The sequence below is a fragment of the Aedes aegypti genome, chromosome 3 (assembly GCF_002204515.2).
Source record: "Aedes aegypti strain LVP_AGWG chromosome 3, AaegL5.0 Primary Assembly, whole genome shotgun sequence".
Taxonomy (NCBI): Eukaryota; Metazoa; Arthropoda; class Insecta; order Diptera; family Culicidae; genus Aedes; species Aedes aegypti.
The window spans coordinates 327247264-327261706 of NC_035109.1; the positions used below are offsets into that span (position 1 = coordinate 327247264).

The window sequence follows — 14443 nt, forward strand, 5'->3', positions numbered from 1 at the left end:
TTGTTATTGCTGGCAGAAATGCTGATGGAATATATTTTATAGATGTCATTTAAAGATGATATTTTAAAATTTCATGTTAAAAGAGAGCAGAAGTTGTGTATAGTGCTGCTTTGAGTAAAATTCGAGGATGAACTTTTGAGGTACCATGATCTCCCGTGATGGAAATCCTGACTACGCCCATGTTTGAGCTCCCTTTCCGAAAGTCATTTTCTCGAATGACAGTTTCTCGGCTGACCCTTTTCCCTGAATGACCCATTTACCCGAAAAGTGATGCTGTTGAAAACGGCGATAGAATTGTATTCAGTGACATGGTGGTGAACTGGAAAGAACGATAAGCTTAATCTCGACTAAACACATATTGTCAGAGATACTGAGGTCGGTTGAACTCAAAAGAAATTAAGAAGGTTGTATATCAGATGACTTGCTACTCTAAAATGTATGAAGTTATGACAATTATGAGTGCCAAAAACTTTTCGGGGAGATGATGAATTCGGAGAAATGGGATATTTGGGGAACTGGCATTCGGAGAAACGACAGTCTGGGAATCGACATTCGAGGAAAAGTAGTACAACAGATCTTCATTGTGCTATTGTTCCCCGAATGTCATTTCCCCAAACGCCAGATCCCCGAATAACGTTTTTCCCCCAATGAACCGTTTCTCTGAGGCAGTGCAAGTATAATAATTATATGATGGTCAAGCATAAAGAGCGATAAGCAATCAAAAGTAGGAGATAATTGACCATATTTTACTAAACACATTTACCAAAAAGCCCAGAACAGTGAAACTCAAAAGAATCGCCAATCAAATGAAGAAGGGTGTATACCAGATGACCGTTTTGTTTACATTCGGAGCACTGGCGTTCGGAGAACCGACATTCAAAAAAAAAAAAAAAAAAAAAACTAGCGCAACGCATCGGTCGTTATACTCAAAACTTGACAGAATATATTTGAACGAGTCTGTATGAGTATAAATCTTGTTCATAACCATTGAGTGACCGCTGGTTATGCTTGTTGATTTAAAGACCTGTACTCACAGGAGTTATTGGATAACTTTAGTAAAGATTTTTTTCGGAAGGGAAGTAAAGTCGTTGGTCCCGAGATGAACTAGCCCTCGGCTAAAAATCTCGTTAATAAGGGTAGAAAAAAACTTCAATTAGTCGTTATGAAGCCAAGATAGCTGTACGGGTAAACGCGCTGCTATTCAGAAAGACCAAGTTGAGGATTCAAATCCCGTCGATCAAGGACTTTTTGACTTCCCAGAGTAAACAGTACCTCGCTTTTGCCACACGATATATGAATGCAAACATGGTCAATTGACAATGAATCTCACATTTGATAACTTAGATGATGAACTAACATATCTTTATATGTCGGATAATAATTATCATAAAGCATTTGCTAGACTTGTCATTGACCCATTTTATCGTATTGTATATTTCCACACCGAAGCAGTTCAAACCCCAAAAAAATGTCGATTCAGTTATACGCCTTTCCTCATTATACCCTGCGGCATCAGATCGTTCAGTGGAAATTGCCCACGGGCCGGTGCTGATGTTCACCGCCAGTAAAACTAAATGCAATTCATCATCTTCATCGCTCCGATGCTACCTGCTACAAGAAGCATCGTCGTCGATCGATCGGCAGCCCACAAATACGTTGCGGCGGCTCAACCGATCAGACGATCAATCAGAAACCAATTGACCAATCCAAACTGTTATCGAATCCGCGCGCCGGTGCACTCCAGCGTGCATCAGGCCGGGCTGCGATTCACTATGGGCGATCGAGTTGTCAAAAATCGAAAAAAGTAATTAAAAACCAACATTAGTACTTTATCATTAATTTCCACTAGAGTTTGTATCCAGACAAAAAAACAAAACGTGTAATTTGTTACACAAAACTCATAAACAAGATATCATACTACTAGAATATGTTTGGCCGCTATACCACATGAAAACTGCCCACAGTGTCGATTGATCATCGATTTGATTCATATTTCTGTAATGTTCGCGGTAGAATTGTTTGCGCGCGGGGCAAACGATTGCAGCAGCAGTACGCCTTCCTTTGATGGTTAAACTGCACCTGATGTTTGATTGTGTTAACAATGCAATGATGATTGACGTTGCTAAACCATTTGATATCGATACTCTTGTGCGACGACCAAGTGCGAATGGCAATTGAAGTGTGATTGCAACCATGTAGAAAAAAAGCGCTTGTAGAGTGATACATCGGACCGTTACAAGTGGTCATGACATATTCATGAAAAAACAACAACTTGCTTCGTTGGTTGTGCTCTGAGGAATTCGATGAAGTCTCGTATTAGCACAAGACTTTTGCGAGCTCATAGTGGGCAATTTTGTGCGGCAGTAGTAATTATCGACCGCCCAAACAGCGATTAGTTACCAGTGACATAATTCTCATTGGTTTTGAATTCAAGCGTAAGCCGGGCCCAGAGGGTATTCGTAGCAGCTGCCTTAGCCTTATCTATACTACGGCCAGCTCGCGGAAACTTAGCACAGCATAGTGTCCAAGACTCATCGATTCGGTCTAGGTTTGATGCAGGCAGCCTCAAGTGGAAGTGCAGCAGGTTTCGAAATTCTGTGCGTCAAAAAGTACCGTTTCGTAGTCAGTCGGAACTAGTTTCTGGCACTGCACTAGCTTGGGGTCTATTGCGAATGGCAGAGTTTGTGAGCTATGGATCAGTAGGATATGAGCGAGTCTCTTCAATTGCTAGAGCGTTACATATGAGCGGTTGAGAAATGGATAACCGTTTTGAACGATAATAGATGTTTAAGTGGAAAAGATCTATGCCTGGAAGCTATATGTGGTCAAATGAACTGTCTGACCTTAAATGGCTGTTCTGTTAATTTGCAAAGGTTTTTACGATATTCTTGAAATCACCATTGGCATCAAACTGTTTGCCCGGTTATGTGGTAAATATTGCGAAAGAGAAAGGCCTGACCAACTAAAAAAACATTGAAAAATGAGTTTCAATCTTTTGTTCTTAATTATATAGTTTTCTTCCGTTTGTTTTTCTATCTCACCATAGATATGGGAGAGCTACAGTGAAGCAATAAATAAGACGATAAGGAACAGGTAAGAATCTATGACAAAAGGTTGAAAGGATAGAAGGTCGAAAGACAAAAGGCCGAAAGGACAAGGGTCAAAGAGCAAAAAAGGAGGGACAAAAGGATGAGAATCTATTTTCAAAAAAGGAAAAATTTCCCACCATGCAAATCATTTTCGACCTTTTGTCTTTCGACCTTTTGTCCATAAACCACAGGTAAAATGCGATAAACGATAAAATACAATAGAGAACTGATGAGGATACGAAAGGATAACTTTAACTGATGGTATGATGGTGTTAAAGTAAGATATGAGAAAACTATTTATTTTCTTGAAAACGATAAAGGAAACTGATTGGACTAAAATGTATTGAAAAGAAACGAGAAGTATGTGAAAAGATAGCAATAGAGATACGTTAAGAAAGAAGAGAAGGTAGCCAGATAATAGTAAAACAAGAGATATAGAAAGCTGAGAGAAGATAAAATAGAGGGATACCTCTATGAGTCGATGTTCCATGACTCGATATCGACTCATGGAACCATACTAAAAACATAATTTCATGGTTACTATGATGGTCCCTAGAAGCAGCTTTCCAAAGAATTGCTGTTCCATGACTCGATATTTCCATGAGTCGATGGTCCCTTCAATATCGACTCATGGAGGTTTCACTGTAGAGAAAAAAAATTATGTACAAAAAGTTGATTGAAAAACGACATAAACGAGAATATTAAAAAAAAGCAAGAGAATCTATGAAAACATAGTCCAGTTGTTGAGAAAACTTCTCAATTCATGAAATAACATAAGTGTACATTTAGACCGTAGGACAAAAAATAAATAAATAGAAGACGAATATGTGACGAACTGCGAAGAATAGAAATAGATTATTTAAATCTAAAAAGATAACGAATAGACGCAAATCGAGGACGGATACAAGACGAATGGAAGACGATTAGAATTCAAACGCATGATTAATAGAGGACGAACAGAAGATTTATTATAGAATACGAATAGAAGACTGATAGAAGATGAATTAAAGACGAGTAGAGAGCGAAGAAAAACAGAATAGAATACTGACAGTTCTCAAACTGATCATGACCCAAAAACAGGCAGTGCTGTCAGTCATAAGATTTATGCTACATACTTACATGCAAGTGCAGCATTAGAATTCAATTGCGCAATACATATGTAATACACAAGCTAGGATAAATCGACGATGCATTTGTAATAAAGTCTGTCAGTAAAAGTTCAACCTCCGAAGAATAAAGTTCGTTACACTAAGAAGTGTTTCTAACTCAAAAAATAAGTTTTGAATTGAACAAAAGACGAATACATGGTGAGTAGGAGGCGAAGAAAACCAGTATAGAATAAAAAGCAGATGAAAGCCAACAATTTAACGAATAGAAAACAAGATTATGTGACAAACCGACAAAAATAGAAATTGGTAAAAGCCAAAAGACGGATAGAAGACGAATGGAAGACGATTAGAATTCAAACGCATGAATAATAGAGTACGAACAGAAGATTTATTATAAAACACGAATAGAAAACTGATAGAAGATGAATCAATGACGAGTAGAGGACGAAGAAAAATTGAAAAGAATACAAATAGATATAAGTCAGAAAAATAACGAATAGACGCAAATAGAAGAAGGATAGAAAACGAATGAAAGACGAATAGAATGCAAATGCATGATTAATAGATGACGAACAGAAGACCTTGAGAAAACGAATAGAAGACTGATAGAAGATGAATAAAAGACGAATAGGTGGTGCGTAGGAGGCGAAGAAAACCAGAAAAGAATAAAAACTAGATGAAAGCCAAAAATTTTAACGAATAGAAAACGAGATTATGTGAAGGACAGACAAAAAAAGAAAAAGGTAAAAGCCAAAAACGTAACGAACAGACGCAAATCGAAGATGGATAGAAGACGATTAGAATTCAAACGCATGATTAATAAAGGATAAGCAGAAGATTTATTATAGCACACTAATAGAAGACTGATAAAAGATGAATAAAAGACGAGGACGAAGAAAAACAGAGTAGAATACAAATAGATAAAAGTGAAAAGATAACGAAATCGAAGACGGAAAGATGACAAATGGAAGACGAGCATAATGCGAATGCACAATTATTAGAGGACGAAAAGAAGACTTAAAGAATACGAATAGAAGACCGATGGAGGCTGTAAAAAAGACGCAAATACAAAATGGATGGAATACGAATGAAAGACGAAAAGAAGATTAGTAAAAGACAAATAGATGGTGAGGAGGAGGCGAAGAAAACCAGTAAAGAATAGAAACCAGAATAAAGCCAAAAAATTAACGAATAGAAGTCGAATATGTGATGAACAGACGAAAGTAGAAATAGGTAAAAGCCAAAAAGGTAACGAACAGATGCAAATCGAGGACGGATACAAGAAGAATGGAAGACGATTAGAATTCAAACGCATGATTGATAGAGGACGAACATAAAATTTATCATAGAACATCTATGTAGATGATAGAAAATGAATAAAAGACGAGTAGAGGGCGAAGAAAAACAGAAAAGAATACAAATAGATAAAAGTCAAAAGATAACGAATAACCACAAATAGAAGACGGAAATATGAGGAATGGAAGATCAATAGAATGCGAATGCACAATTATTAGAGGAAGAACAGAAGACTTAAAGAATAAGAATAGAAGACTAACAGAAGATTAATATAAAACGAATAGATGGTGTATAGGAATCGGAGAAAACCAGAAAAGAATAGAAAACAGATAAAGCCAAAATTTTAACGAATAGACGTTAATAGACGACGGATAAAAAACGAATAGAATGCGACTGCATGATTTATAGAGAATGAACTTCTTGTTCTTCTTTCTGGCATTACGTCCCCACTGGGACAGAGCCTGCTTCTCAGCTCAGTGTTCTTATGAGCACTTCCACAGTTATTAACTTAGAGCTTACTGTGCCAATGACCATTATTGCATGCGTATATCGTGTGGCAAGTACGAAGATACTCTATGCCCTGGGAAGTCGAGAAAATGTCCAACTCGAAAAGATCCTCGACCGGTGGGATTCGAACCCACGACGCTCAGCTTGGTCTTGCTGAATAGCTGCGCGTTTACCGCTACGGCTATCTGGGCCCCTACTTACAGAAAACTTATTAAAAACGAATAGAAGACTGATGAATAAAAGACGAAAATAAGACGAGTAGAAGGCAAATAAGAGAGAAAAGAAGAAGCATAGAAGACGAATAGAAAACAAATAGAAGATGATTAGAGACGGAAAGAACACGAATAGAAGAATAAATAAAGATAAATGAAAGACTTGTAGAAGAGGGATTAATTTGGCTTTACACAAATTATTAAGACGAATAGACGAAGTGAAGAAAATAAGACAGATAGCAGATTAATGGAATGGAAAACAAACACAAAACAAAAGCAAAACAAATTGATGACAAATATAGGATGAGTTGAAGACGAATTTAGGAAGAATAGGTTCCTAAAACTTTTGATAAAATCTTATGTTTATTAAATAACACGATAGAGTGTGTTTTTGATACTACTTTAGCAAATTTTCCCGCTTAAATAACAGCGATATCATATTTAAACCATTAAAAGTTGAAAAGATAACGAATAGACGCAAATAAAAAACGGATATAAGATGAATGACTAGTAGAAGGCGAATAGGAGAAGAATGGAAGATAAATGGAAGACGAATAAAAACAAAGAGAGGACAACGGAAGATGGATAGAAGAAAAATGAAGAAAATGAATAGTAGAAGAACAGATGACGAATACAAGACTAGTAGAAGATGGATAGAACGCAAATAGAAGATATATCGAAGGCAAATTAAAGACGAAAATAAGACAAATAACAGATTAGCAGAAGACGAATGGAAGACAAAAATAAAACGAAAACGAATAGTAGAAAAAAAGATAACGAATACAAGACTAGTAGAAGAAGTACAAGACAAGTAGAAGGCAAATAGACGAAATATCGAAGGCAAATTAAAAACGAAAATAAGACAAATAATAGCTTAGCAGAAGAAGAATGGAAGACCAATGCAAGATAAATTTAAAACGAAAAGAAAATTAATTGAACATGACTTGAATACGCATCGAAGATGATTTCAAGAAGAGTTGAAGACAAGAGGATGATAAGAAGAAGCCAAGAGGGAGACAGGAAGAAGTAAACGAAAGGATAATTTCAACTGATGGGATGATGATGTAAAGGAAGACGTGAAAGAATTATTCACCTTCTTCAAAAGCATAAAGAAAACCGATGGGGCTAACATGTATTGAGAGGTGATGAAATGCGAATAAATAATAAAATCCAGATATAAATACGAATTAATCAAGGAGTATGTAAAGAAGTAACAATGAAGATACGTTAAAAAAAATGGTGGAATTTTAGGAAAATTCTTTACAACTCGTAAAACAATTTAAGTGTATCAGTAGACTGTAGAAGAAAAAAAATATAAATAGAAGACGGATATGTGACCAACAGAGAAAAATAGAAATAGTTAAAAACCGAACAGATAACGAACAGACGCAAATCGAAGACGAATGGAAGACGAATAGAAGAGTGATAGAAGATGAATAAAAAACTAGAGGGCGAATAAAAAAAGGAAAGAATAGAAAACAGATAAATCCGGAAAGAAACGAATAGCAAATAGAAAGCAGATAGAAGACAAGTAGAAGGTAAACAGAAGAAGAAAGGAAGATAAATGGAAGACGAATAGAAACAATTAAGGGACGAATAAAAAACGGATAGAAGACGAAAAAAAAAACGAATTGAAGACGAAACGAAGATGAATGATAGACTAGTAGAAGATTAATAGAAAACGAATAGACGATGGCAAATAATAGACGACAATAAGACAAAAGGAAGGTTAACATAAGACGAATGGAAGGCGAATACTAGACGAATGCAAGACAAATTAGAGACGAATGGAAGATGAGTTGAAGAAGAATTGAATACTAATTGAAGACAATTTTAAGCAGAATTGAAGACGGTTTGAAGACGTATCGAAGCTGAATTCAAGATGGATTCAAGATAAGGATAGATTTCGAATATGAGACGAATTTATGAGTCGTAATTGGAGGTAATATCAATTTATGGAAATATCCATTATTTAAACACATATTCCTTGGAAAGAAAGGTCGTTATAGTAGTCATTATTTATATTTTTAAGTATGGTAACTACGAAGATGAGTTGGTTCCTCATCGACTCACGGAGCTTCGACTATAGCTTGTAGACAAATATAAGGTGAAATATAGACGATGAAAAGACGAATTGAAAACGATTTGAAGGAAAATTCAAAAATAATTAAAGGCAAATTTAAGACAAATTGAAGACGAAAGGAAGGCGATCTGAAAACGAATTGAAACGCAAATCAAAGATGAGTTAAAGATGAACTGGAATAGAATTGAATACAAGTTTAAGACGACTAAAAGACAAATTGACGACGCATTGAAAACAAATTGAAGATTTGACGACAAATTTATGGTAAATTTAAAGATAAGAATACGCTCGCTGCTTATATTTATCAAGCTATTTATAACTTGCAAAACATTGTGGATCATGGACCGATACAAATGGAATGTTTTTCTTTGCTTTCTTTGATCGTGCTTCGATATCAAATGAGAACGAATTTTGTAATACCTGCTCATGAAGGATTGACTTTAGCTTGTGGACGAATTATAGACGAAAAGAATACAAATTGAAAATAAGTTGAAATCAACTTCAAACCGTGATGAATGGATGATGAATCAAAGTCCCATTGAAACATATTGAAGACGAATTGAAAACTATTTGAAGGAAAATTGGAAACTGATGTAAGGAAATTTAAGACAAATTCGAGCCAAAAACAAGACGATCTAAAGATGCATTCAAATGAATTGAAGGTGAGTTGAAGATAAACTGAAATAGAATAGAAGACAATTTGAAGACGACTTCAAGACGAATTGAAAATGCACTGAAGACAAATGAAAGCCGATTTGAAGATAAATTGAAGATGAATTGAAGATGAATTGAAGATGAATTGAAGACAAACTAACGGCAAATTTGAAGACAAGAAGACAAGAAGACAAGAAGACAAGAAGACAAGAAGACAAGAAGACAAGAAGACAAGAAGACAAGAAGACAAGAAGACAAGAAGACAAGAAGACAAGAAGACAAGAAGACAAGAAGACAAGAAGACAAGAAGACAAGAAGACAAGAAGACAAGAAGACAAGAAGACAAGAAGACAAGAAGACAAGAAGACAAGAAGACAAGAAGACAAGAAGACAAGAAGACAAGAAGACAAGAAGACAAGAAGACAAGAAGACAAGAAGACAAGAAGACAAGAAGACAAGAAGACAAGAAGACAAGAAGACAAGAAGACAAGAAGACAAGAAGACAAGAAGACAAGAAGACAAGAAGACAAGAAGACAAGAAGACAAGAAGACAAGAAGACAAGAAGACAAGAAGACAAGAAGACAAGAAGACAAGAAGACAAGAAGACAAGAAGACAAGAAGACAAGAAGACAAGAAGACAAGAAGACAAGAAGACAAGAAGACAAGAAGACAAGAAGACCCATTATTATGATGACTCATAATAAGCCTTGCATAAATACCAGGAAATCCATCCGCAAAGTGATGAACTTTCTTCCTTCAAGACAGAAAACATCACCCACCTACAAACAATACAAAGACCTTGACAAAGTTAACGAACGATTCAGGTATTTACCACGACGCGTCAGCCGAATAAACACAGTCATCCACGGTCCGTAACCGATCGCCAAGACGGATGCCGTGGGGATGACCGACTTGGCCGACTCTGAAACTGCGATTTATCCATGAGCTTTCTGGCACCAGACCTGCATACCAATGCGGAGCTACCTCCACCTTTGGACTCGGTTCTGTCTAGTTTGAGCTGGCAAACGGCAAACAGTAGCGCACCTTTTATGCACATGCGGAACGATTTGCCCAATCGACCATGCGATTCGGTCTTTGGCGGCGAGGCGAGGGTGTTGATCGTCATCGCACACACATGACACCAAGACGAGTGTCGTGGTTCATGAAAACGCGACACGCATTGTTTCGGGTCGTATGATTTGTGTGGACTTGACGGCACACGCAAAGGCATTGTTCCCTGATCCGTGGATATCGCTGGCGCAAAGGTGTAATCTCAACGCGATAACGATGACACGCGACACTGTGAGTGTAGGTACAACATCTGCCTGCAGCTAGACCCGATGTGTGAAGATTGATATCTTCTGGGCATGGGAAGCTGCGACTGAAGTCTGATGACCGCGAAGGTATTCAATTGTCTTTGTGCGGTTGGGTGACAATGACTTTCGTCTCTGAATGAATCACGTGAGTTGATTGGCAATTTAATGCATATTGAGTTGACATTTTGTGGTTTTGCTTCATGTTATATATTTGATTAGAAGTTGTGAGCGTGCGAGTCGGAAATATAGTTATGAAGGTGATTAAAGAAATGGGAAATAATAAAATTTTACGAAATCATCATTTTCACAGCATCCAGATTTCGGGTAATCAGAATCATTACGAGTTAAATAAAATAGTAATCCCGATTTGATCAATCTTATTCAAATTCAAGAATTATTACAATGAAAGTAGAGATGTAGAACAGTTTATACACTTACCGATCATTAGAAACGGTGCCGCCAAATTGATGCCGATGAACTCGATGCCAAGGTACATGGCCAGCCCGAAAGCGGCCATCGTCGCCATCACCGCCGACACGTTTCCCATCAGACCGAGCCAGGGCTTGGACCGAACCACGTCACCCATCATACACGTCACAACACTGTCGGGTTCATCGAATGAAAGAAAGAAAAAGAAGAAAGGCGTCAAATCGTGATGATTTCGTTCAATGTTGGCATATTGTAGAATCATGACGACTGGGAGGTCATTTGGTATAAAGTTGTTTGGCATGAAGATCATTTGAAATAATGGTTATTTTGACCACGAACAAAATTTACCCAGACAAAACCTCTAGCGCTTTGGGGGTGCATTTTTTCGAGGAATCAAAAATAAAACTCATTTATGGTTTTTCCTGAAAATTTCTTAGAAATCGATCGAACGATTGCGAAGTTATAAATTTTTGAAAATTCGATGTCGGCGCCCAAAACTGTAAAGGTTAAGAGTAAATTGAAACTAAATAGTAAATTGTAATGAAAGTCGAAAAACATAAACCTAAATATATTTATTGTCAGTAAAAATAACATAATTTTTCGAGCATTATGTTCATATCAACCTTATGCCAAACGGCTTGGCACGGTTTGGCAGTGATGTGCTGTTTCATCGGTTTCTAATTTGATTTATTAGTGCGCCCGCCGATGAAAGAGACTTCAATGCCGAACCAGGTGAGTAACCTGGGAGGAGCCCTTCACGGGACTCCGTTGTCGTCGTCGTGCTTCGGCAATTAGCCTTGATTTGTATTCTGCCCTGCCCTCGCACTACTCACCTGAAAACCGCCATCAGGATGAAGGTCGAGCTGAAGTACGGCACGACCGTTCGGGTGTTCTTTTCGAGCTCGTGATCAAGAGTACGCGACGCGAACCGGGCGACCGAGATGTGCTTGAAGACACCGTTATCTTCCGCGTAACCGACCGCGTCGAGGAAGGCCTCTTCCCAGGCGGCACCGCGCGCGTCCTGCCGCTTGGAGTCAGCCGTCACGAAGTACACCAGCTGCAGCGACGGCACCGAAATGATCAGGTTGTCCTCGGACACTTGCGTCCCGCCAAAGAACACCGGAAAGACGTGCGCGTCCCATGTCACCGGGTTAAACATGACCGGGAACGTTAGGTTCAGGTCGCCGGCTTCCACCTGGAAATAGAATTGAATGTATTTGAAAGTTTGAGTAAAGTGATGCATTTTTTTCGGTATTAAAAAAAACTGTCCCGAAAACTATGATTCCAATTTTTTTTCGAAAATAATGGACAAATTGAGAATTTTTATTAAAAAAACGAGACAATCTGCCAGGGTATTAAAAGCGGTACTGCCCCGTTAAATACGGTGCGTACGGTCTGCCTAATCATTTACATCAACTAAGCAACAAACGATCTCAACTTAATAACTGATGAAAGACCTCCAGAAGTTCAGCTGAGATTTTTTTCTGTAATTCTTCCCGACCTGGCTTTCGCGGACCCATCTCTTCTTCTTCTTGACATTACGTCCTCAATGGGGCAGAGCCTGCTTCTCAGCTAAGTGGTCTTATGAGCACTTCCACAGTTATTAACTGGTAACTTGTTTTGCCAAAGTTGCCATTTTCACATTCGTATATCGTGTGATAGGTACGGTGATACTCTATGCTCAGGGAAGTCAAGGAAATTTCGATTACGAAAAGATCCTGGACCGACCGAGAATTGAACCCAGACACCTTCACCATGGCTTTGCTTTGTAGCCGCTGACACTGAATTTTCGGCCAAGGATGAAAACCGCCATAAAAATGTGGAAAACTCTAAAAAAATAAAAATGAATGTTACGGAGCCATTTTTCCATTCCAAGCTAGGTTAAAAAATAAGTTCCAAAAATTCCTGCAAAAATATTAAAAAGATCCAAGAAATTCCTTTAGAAAATAAGATGGTCCTGTAGTTTTGTTCAGATTTTCTATAACAATTTCTTCAAAGATAATCTCTCTAAAATTTCCTAAATCCTATTGAAATAAATCAAATAATTTTCCCTTGTCAAATTTCATCAAGATGCTCTTCTAGGAATTTCTTCGTGTTTTTCAGGAAACCTTCCAATAGCTTCACCATGAATTCTTGCATTACATTCTGAACATTTTTTCCTAAAAAATTTAAGAAATTCTCCCAGGAAGGCGCCCAATAATATAATAAAGCGATCTTCAAGAGACTTGTTCTGATATTCTTCTGAGAACTCCTGGAAAAAATCTCCAAAAGGAATTTCATAAAATTCCTAAAAAAGTGATTCTTGGAATTCTTCTAACGAATCCGTCAGAATTTCTTTCAAGAGATTGTCCATTTATTTCTCCAAAGATTTTTTCCAAAAGTTTCTCAAGAAAATTGTACAGGAAAATCTCCTTGGAATCCTCCAGTAAATACGAGTCAAAGAATTAATTAGTATTTCTCAAATTGTTCATCCAGGAAAACTTTCAGGGATTCCTTCAGAAATTCCCAAAACGATTTCTGCAAAAATTTGTTCACAATTCACTTTTACTTTCGTCATGAACTCCTTTGATGGTTTACCAATACATTCATCCAAAGATTCCTTCAGAAGCCTCTATAGGAATGCCCTCAGCAGAAAAACTCCTGAATGCATATTGAGGAATTATATGCAACAAAGGGACATATACAAGCCCTTCCTCAATATCTTTGAGCCGATTCCGGGACCCTAGAAAAGGAAGTCAATTCGATGATATCACCGAAAGTGTCGCATCTTCAAGTTTTTTTTTCATGGGGAGTGTAATATGGTGCATATTAAGAAATTTCTTGCAAAATAGGGTCATTTACAACTTTACAAGTTCTTCCGGGATGTTCTGGAGCCGATTCCAGGACCCTATAAAAACTTCAATCCGATGATTCAAGATTGCGTAATACTGTGCATACTGAACAAATTCTTGCAACATAGGGTCATTTACTAGTACAGTCAACTCTCCATAACTCGATATTGCAGGGACCATCTAATGAGGGAGGCATCAAACTATAGAACACATAAAAAAAAAACAGTGCAACAGCGATCAATGAGACCAAGGTAATCATGAAAACCAACTTCTACTATGGTTTTCGAACTCAATATCGATACGATTTATCAAGTAAGGGAGAGTTGAGTGTACTTTCGGGATGTTCTGGAGCCGGTTCCCTGGAAAAAGGACATCGAACCAATCTTCGCTAGGAGTATAATACAATAATCGGTTAGTCACAGAACTCGACCATCTTCGATTTGCAGTAAATTTTGCACATGTTTTTGGTATGATACAACAAGTGTTTTCCATAGAATTCATTTTGACTCGAGTATAACTTTGGAAATGGCCTATAAATTTTTGCATGCAACTTTTTTACAGAATTCTAACACCGAAACTATTGATTATAGAGAAAAGCGTTCTATGAAGAAGTTATAGAGAACCGTTTGGCCTATAAGAAAAAAAATAGTATATGCTTTTTCATGAAAAATTCAAAAATAAAACTTAAATTTTAAATTACACAAAAACCCCATTTTTATTTTTAACCATAGAATCTTGATAGTAAACAGATGTTTAGGACAAAGTTTCATGATAAAAAAGTTTTTCTAAGAACAACTTTTGGTCAAATTTCAAAATTTTGATTTTTTGTCAAAATAAATACGTTCCGATGATACAGTAAGCATCTTGAAATGATTCTAAGCCATAATGATTATATGAATAATTTCTCTAGAAGTAA

General features: G+C 37.2%; 1 protein-coding gene across 1 annotated transcript in view; it reads right to left on the minus strand.

Moving 5' to 3' along the window:
- LOC5569794 (patched domain-containing protein 3) overlaps nucleotides 1–14443 on the minus strand; it is a 324648-nt gene that overhangs the window by 96222 nt on the left and 213983 nt on the right. The window contains exons 5-6 of the mRNA XM_021848595.1: nucleotides 11530–11891; nucleotides 10706–10869 (exon numbers count right to left, since the gene is read on the minus strand). Of these exons, the coding sequence (XP_021704287.1) occupies nucleotides 10706–10869; nucleotides 11530–11891 (526 nt within the window). The remainder of the gene's footprint in view (nucleotides 1–10705; nucleotides 10870–11529; nucleotides 11892–14443) is intronic.